We start from the raw sequence: 7,500 nt of genomic DNA, 5'->3' as shown, positions 1-7,500 counted from the left end.
CATACTCTCTTTGTCAAAATGTAGTACTTTTTATATTTTATATAGTCTATTCATTCCACCCTGTAACTTGTCTTATTTCATCTGCGTTCCAATGCCCATACTACATTGTATGGTAGAAAAAAAGATTTAGGATGTCCCAATTCTTGTGGCCAGATTTAGGATGGTTAGAAGTACCCGGATGTTCTACTTCATCCGGCCAAGATTGTTAGTGTTGAAAACTGCATCCTATTTGGGGCGATTCTGACCCACAATCCGGTGCGAACCTGAAGTGACGTCACATCGACGGAGCCTCCATATGAAAACAAACGGGGATGCGACGGATATAAAAACAAAAGGCAAGATCAAGGCGCAATGTTATGATGAAATAAGAGAGTAAAAGTATGTCCCAATAGTATGCCTGCTGCATCCTAACTAGATTATTGTAATGGTCAGATGTAGTATGTAGAATAGAAAAAAGAAAGAGTATGAGATTTGGAACGCAGGGACAGTACATCTTCAGATGCACGTGCCACTCACAAACACAGGATGGCGCCACATTCACGCTTTTTCAAACACCCTCATTTTAACATGTGCTTATAATCTGGTTAGAAACGGCTGGACTCGGTGAATGTTGCAAGGTGACGTGACTCTCAAAGACTGATTTTCGATTGTTTTCTAATTGCAAGTCACTGTTTTTAAATAAAAACACACAAACAAGTGGTTTAGTTAATGTATGTGTTATTTAATAACTGCCACACAAAATAAAAATCCCTTTTAATTTGACATTTCTTGCTTTAAAGTATGATATATTGCTGTAGAATGCTTTGTTAAGTATGCTCGATTCTCTCACCCTTAACAATGAAAGCAGCAACACATACAAACACACACACAGGCACACACACACAAACAAGCACGCACAGACACACAGACACACACACACACACACACACACACACACACACACACACACACACACACACACACACACACACACACACACACACACAATCACTCAGTAGTGCACACTTAAAAAAATTGAACTTACAATTACAACCACCGAAAAAGTGCATTCAAAAAGCCAGTGTTACCTCAATATGCTATATATAGCTGGACACCAAACCCCTACAATCAAGCCCTTTATAATAAAGCATCATACAGCTCCGGAAAAAATGAAGAGACCAGTCTGGATTTTTCTTAAATCTTCATCTCTACATTACTTCATGGAAATGCTCTTTAATGGCAAAAAAAGTATTGTGAATTTGGTAGAAATGTTGTCAGTAGTTTATAGTATAAAACCAAAATGTTCATTCTACTCAAACATATGCCTATAAATAGTTAAAACGAGAGACACTGAACATTTGGAGTGGTCTCTTCATTTTTTCCAGAGCTCTATATAATAATAATACTGTATGTGCAGGGAATATAAAGTGGAAGCATTAATATCAAATCAACAGACTGGCTTGTGAGGTTAAATAGTGCAATTTGTTCTTCGCTCATCTGCATATCTTTCAGCTCTTTAAGATTGTAACAGCGAAAAGCATCCTTATACATAAATGCATTGTTCTTTTGCATTGGGTTAAAGCTATTAGTGCGTAACTTCTGTCACCCCCCCATGAGGAATTCTAAGTAACAACAACACTGTCGGTGCATCGCCATCTACATGAGGTAAAGCCTTCAGTGATGGCACATGGATTTTATACCTTCTGCTGTACGTCCAGGTTTTTTTCTCTTAGCAGTAGAATCAACAACTGAAACATTTCTTGGGCTCTTCTTGGGGATTTTTCTGAGCTCCTGCACCAGTGTCAGGGAGGGGGGGGGGGGAGGGGGGGACACACCAGTTTGTAAACGCTGCCATACTGAGAAATACACAGAGAGAGTTTTGTGGAGCTGATAAAAGGCTTAATCAACTTTGGGTCAACTTGTTCGGCGATGGCTTGAATGTAACAGACATTCAGTTATATGAAAAAAGTTACGCACTATAGCTTTAAGATAGACTTTGGTTGCGTTCCGAATCGCATACTATCTACTATATAGTATGGTAGAAAAAAGATTTAGGATGTCCCGATTCTTGTGGCCAGATTTAGGATGGTTAGAAGTACCCGGATGTCCTGCTTCATGCGGCCAAGATTGTTAGTGTTGAAAAGTGCATCCTATTTGGGCGATTCTGACCCACAATCCAGTGCGCACGTGAAGTGACGTAACATCGACGAAGCCTCCGTATGAAAACAAACGGGGATGAGACGGATATAAAAGCAAGAGGCAAGATCAAGGCGCAATGTTATGATGAAATAAGAGAGAAAAGTATGTCCCAATAGTATGCCTACTAGATTATTTTTGTCGTCGGATGTAGTATGTAGAATAGAAAAAAGAAAGAGTATGCGATTCGGAACGCAACCTTTAACAGTGAGCTTGCTGTGTTTAAGCCAGGCCGACCATAGAAGCACTGAGTTCCCAAAGCTTCTTGGCTGCAGCGTCGTCCAAGGCTTGAGGTGCAGCGGTTTTAGGAGCGCAGTCACTGTATGGGAAAGAGAAAAAAGTAAGATTAAAAAATACACTACGGACATGTCTTAAAGGTGCAGTGTGTAACTTTGAGTGTGTCAGAGAAGTGAAACATGTTCTAAAGGTATATTCTCCATAACTGAATAAACAAACTTTGAAAAAAGGAAAATGTGATCCCTGGAACACTGTTTGAAGTTAGAAAGCTTCCTGAAAAGTTACTGTTTCACTGTTGTTGTTGTTTACAGCAGCAGGGCCCACAGTTTGGTTTACAAACATATTCCAGTCTTAATGTTTGGTTCAAGGTTCCTCAAAATAATTTAGTTTTGATCTATGATGATAGAATTATTCAATACTAAGAATTACATGTAGAGAAAATATGTTTAGTAAACTAACTGCAGGCTCTGTGAATGTAAACAAATCCCTCTCCTCTGAAGATGTATTTAGTTATTTATTCTATAGTACTTCTTCTTCTTCTTGGTCTTCCAACAGGTGCATTTCCCCAGGACGCCCACTATATATAAAAACACGTGTAAAGCTGGTGAGTTTGTTAAATGTGTACCCACCTATAGTACAGCCCACTGTCATCAGCCAGCTCCTCATCCACAGCACAGTATATGGTTGTCTGTGCTCCCTCTCTCTCTCTCTCTCCCTCTCTTGCTCTCTCTTTCTCCCTCCCTCACTCACTCACTCACTCACTCATCCACAGCACAGTATATGGATGTCTGTGCTCTCTCTCTCTCTGTCTCCCTGTCTCTCTCCCTCACACCCTCTCTCACCCACGCACTCACTCACCCACCCACTCCCTGTCTCTCTCTTTGTCTCTCTCCCTGTCTCTCTCTCTCCCTCACCCCCCCCCCCAACACACACACACACTCCCCCCCCCCTCCCCACACACCCCCACACACACACACACACACACACATACCCACCTATAGTACAGCCCGCTCTCACCAGCCAGCCCCTCATCCACAGCACAGTATATGGATGTCTGTGCTCCCTCTCTCTCTCTCTCTTTCTTTCTTTCTTTCTTTCTTTCTTTCTTTCTTTCTTTCTTTCTTTCTTTCTTTCTTTCTTTCTTTACCTCTCTCTCTCTCTCACACACACAATCTCTCACACACTCTCTCTCGCACACACACCCCCCAACCCCTCCACACACACACACACACACTGGTAACACACATATACCCACCTATAATACAGCCCACTGTCACCAGCCAGCCCCTCATCCACTGCACAGTATATTGTCGTCTGTGCCATCTCTCTCTCTCTCTCTCTCTCTCTCTCACTCCAACACACACACACACACACACACACACACATACCCCCCCCCCACACACACCCCCACACACACACACATACCCACCTATAGTACAGCCCGCTCTCACCAGCCAGGCTTTCATCCACAGCACAGTATATGGTGGTCTGTGCCCCCTGTCTGGTGTTTTTCATCAGCATGATGAAGGGCCAGGCCAGCAGTCTCTTCCACAGAGCCAGCTCAGGGAAGAAATGTCTGCCCAGCTCAGAGCGCACGACCCCTGGGTGCAGGCTGTACACACTCACACCGGTGCCTAGATAAAGGGGAAAATGGATCATATACATACATATCATATGTGTGTGTGTGTGTGTATTAATATTATATTTAGGGCTGTCAAGCGATTAAAAAAATGTATCTAATTAATTACAGGCTCTGTGATTAATTAATCTACATTAATCGCATACTTATATGACACTTTTATACCTGTTTGTAAACAGCTGTATAGCCTACTACAGTCTGTTTCTCTGTCTCTCTCTGTCTCTCTCTCGCGCGCGCTCGCTCTCCGTCTCTCGTAACTTCTGTCTCCTCCCCTCAGCCAGCTTTATACATGAACTAGCGCCGAATTTTCTCAAAAAAACAAGCAGACTAAATGACGACTTTCCATCTCCCACAACAGACAGCGCTGCACTGCCACCATTTCGTAGCCTACTCATAGGCAAAAATATTGACACACACACACACGCACACGCACACGCACACGCACACGCACACGCACACACACACACACACACACACACTCGTTTAAATGCGAGTAGCTAGCAAACAAAATTGGAGGAAGATTGAGAGATAGGCCTACTGTTTTGAACCTAGCCTACATTGTTGCACCCACTAAATCAATAATGCACGGACACTCCGGAGAATTAAGTAAGATGTCTTCCTACCTTCATGCTTATTTGCCGAAGCATCCCATAAACCGTCCATAGAGCCCTCGAGTCGGCCCCTTTCCCCTGCTTCTCTCTTTACCTTTCTCCCTTTAACCCATGCTGCCGGCCCGGCGAGCTACAGGTGCAGCTCCGCACCACTTTTGCACCGGGTCAAAAGGCATTATAGAAGTGCGATTAATCTGCGTTAATTTTTTTAATCGCGTTAATTTTTCTGTGATTAATTAATCGAAATTAACGCGTTAATTTGACAGCCCTAATTATATTGTTAGATTTTTTTATTGTTACCACTGTGTTATGGGGCAGAGGGGGACATTACGATACATAGTAAGAATGCATGGAACATTTTAATTATAATAATAGCTTCATTTTATATAGCGCCCTTCAAGAAACCTAAAGACGCTTCATTGATTACAAATACATTAGACTTCATGTTAGTGTTCTTCAATCTTGCAATAGGGTGAAACATTGGATTTACGTGATGCAAGGCAAGCTCTTGTACATGGGATCTATTAAATGGGGGCGACTGTGGCTCAGTTGGTGGAGCGGGTCGGCTGATGATCAAAGGGTTGGAGGTTCGATCCCCACCCTGCCACATGTGTCATGGTTGTTGTGTCCTTGGGCAAGACACTTCACCCACCTTGCCTCGTGTGAATGTCGATGGTTAGCCTGCTATCGGTGTATGAATGTGTGTGTGAATGGTAACGTGTAAATGGGAACAGGTCTCCCTTGCAAAAGAGTCTTCGGTCTCAATGGGATTTACCTGTATAAATAAAGGTTAAAAATAAAATAAAAAATAAAAATAAAAAAAGGTGCAGTCAGTGAATCTGGAGAAAGGCTCGTTGTCAAAATCACTTTTTTTGTCAAAATCAGTGAATATCTCCTCATGATCCGCTACCTGTCTGTACTGTGTGTGTGCTGAAAAAAAATTGAATGTCAATAGTTTCTAGCTACGGTGGGCCCTCTTTGTTTGCGTACCAGTTTACAGAGCCTAGGCTGTGAATTAACAGCAGAGTTTCAGACAGGTAGCGGATCATGAGGAGATATTCACCGACACTTCTCGATAATAGTGACTCCACCTTCAAATAGTTAGTAAGTAAGCATAATCTATACAGCACTTTTTAATACATACAGTTGCAAAGTAGGGCTGGCCCGAATGCCATTTTTCAGGCTTCGAATATTTGTTGGTTTTTCCGAGCGAATATTCGAATATTCGTTCCAGAAAAACACACCATCAAAAACAACATTAAAAAAAACGTTAATAATCCCTATATACTCCCTGGAACCGATTTTGACAGTATCTGCATATTTTGTTGAAGATTTACGCGCTCGGAGGTGAAGTAATGGATGCGCTATGACACTTAGTGATGTAATATCTTCCTAAATGAGCAATACTACTACTACAATATTACTAACTTTTATATCCAAATATAAAATTATTTTATGACATTATATTGCAGTACTAGCTTCTTGCAAAAAAATATTTTGAAAAAAAAAAAAAATTATTATATAAAAAAAAAACGAAGCTCCGAATACTAATTTAAGCTCCGAATACTAATTTAAGCTCCGAATACTAATTTTCCGAACGAGTATTCGAATATTCAAATAATTCGGGCCAGCACTGTTGCAAAGTAAATCAGAAATTGTTATAAAAACACACCACACTGTGTTAAAATACCATACATTAATGCAGTACACATATGTTTGAATAGCGGTGTGTTCGTGGGTGTCCAGTGAGCGTGGGACATTCCAGTACCTTGTAGCCTAGCAGCCAGTTCTCTGCAGAAGAGCACGTTGGCCAGTTTGCTCTGTCTGTAGCTCTCCGTCGGCTGGTAGCGCTGATCCAGGTTTATGTCATCAAAGTGAATACGCCCTGAAACGGAAGCAATGCAGTGAAGTTATTTTTTGTAAATACTTTATAGATTGAGTGAGTGAGTGAGTGAGTGAGTGAGTGAGTGAGTGAGTGAGTGAGTGAGTGAGTGAGTGAGTGAGTGAGTGAGTGAGTGAGTGAGTGAGTGAGTGAGTGAGTGAGTGAGTGAGTGAGTGAGTGAGTGAGTGAGTGAGTGAGTGAGTGTGTGTGTGTGTGTGTTTATGTGTGTGTGTAAGTGTGAACGCACAAACACAGAAAAAAGGAATACAAAAATTAAAAATAAATAAAAAAAATTAAACAACAAACATGGCGCACTCTACTATATAGGTTTCTATGTCAAATATCAAGCTGAAAATAATCATCTTAGCCTGAGAAAAAGGCAGAAAGAGTGTTTTATGGTCTCACTGTCTAACTCTACATTTCACAGTACAGCTGGGCCAAGTGAAGACTGAGGGAAGAAAAACCTCATTCATTATATTATAATAGCGATTTTATAATAATAGAACTCTGGTTCCGTATGGGTGAAGTATTCCTTTAATACTACATTCCATTTCTAAAATAAAATCATGCTCAAATTCTACACACTGCCCCTTTAAAACCAAAGCACACTCGTATCTCACCTCTCTCGTGGACCAGACTGGACACTATGACCACGCGGCTCGGAGTGGATTTCTTCAGCAGATCGAGGAGACAGTTTGTCAGGAGGAAATGTCCGAGGTGATTCACACCAAACTGCATCTCAAACCCGTCCTCTGTCGCCCACTTAGGACACATCATGATACCTGACAAGCACACAAACACATTACATTACATTACATTACATTTTTTCATATTAATACACAGCCTAGGCTCTGTAAACTGGCATGTAATCCTCTGTCGTCCACTTAGGACACATCATGATACCTGACAAGCAACATATTAATGTGGAATTATGTAAATGGTAAATGGACTCCACT

At 41.5% G+C, this 7,500-nt stretch overlaps 1 protein-coding gene and 1 long non-coding RNA gene across 2 annotated transcripts in view; one reads left to right on the top strand and one right to left on the bottom strand.

Annotated features, from left to right (window-relative positions):
* LOC307254011 overlaps window positions 1-7,500 on the top strand; it is a 268,838-nt gene that overhangs the window by 244,843 nt on the left and 16,495 nt on the right. The window lies entirely within an intron of this gene.
* LOC307255552 (retinol dehydrogenase 12) overlaps window positions 714-7,500 on the bottom strand; it is a 13,837-nt gene continuing 7,050 nt past the window's right edge. The window contains exons 6-9 of the mRNA XM_080034242.1: window positions 7,165-7,326; window positions 6,431-6,547; window positions 3,842-4,046; window positions 714-2,494 (exon numbers count right to left, since the gene is read on the bottom strand). Of these exons, the coding sequence (XP_079890368.1) occupies window positions 2,398-2,494; window positions 3,842-4,046; window positions 6,431-6,547; window positions 7,165-7,326 (581 nt within the window). The 3' untranslated portion in view covers window positions 714-2,397. The remainder of the gene's footprint in view (window positions 2,495-3,841; window positions 4,047-6,430; window positions 6,548-7,164; window positions 7,327-7,500) is intronic.

The sequence above is a fragment of the Ammodytes marinus genome, assembly GCF_949987685.1.
Source record: "Ammodytes marinus genome assembly, chromosome: 1".
In the NCBI taxonomy this organism is placed as follows: Eukaryota; Metazoa; Chordata; class Actinopteri; order Uranoscopiformes; family Ammodytidae; genus Ammodytes; species Ammodytes marinus.
The sequence above is the reverse complement of the archived record's forward strand: the minus strand, read 5'-3'. Positions and strand labels throughout refer to the sequence as shown.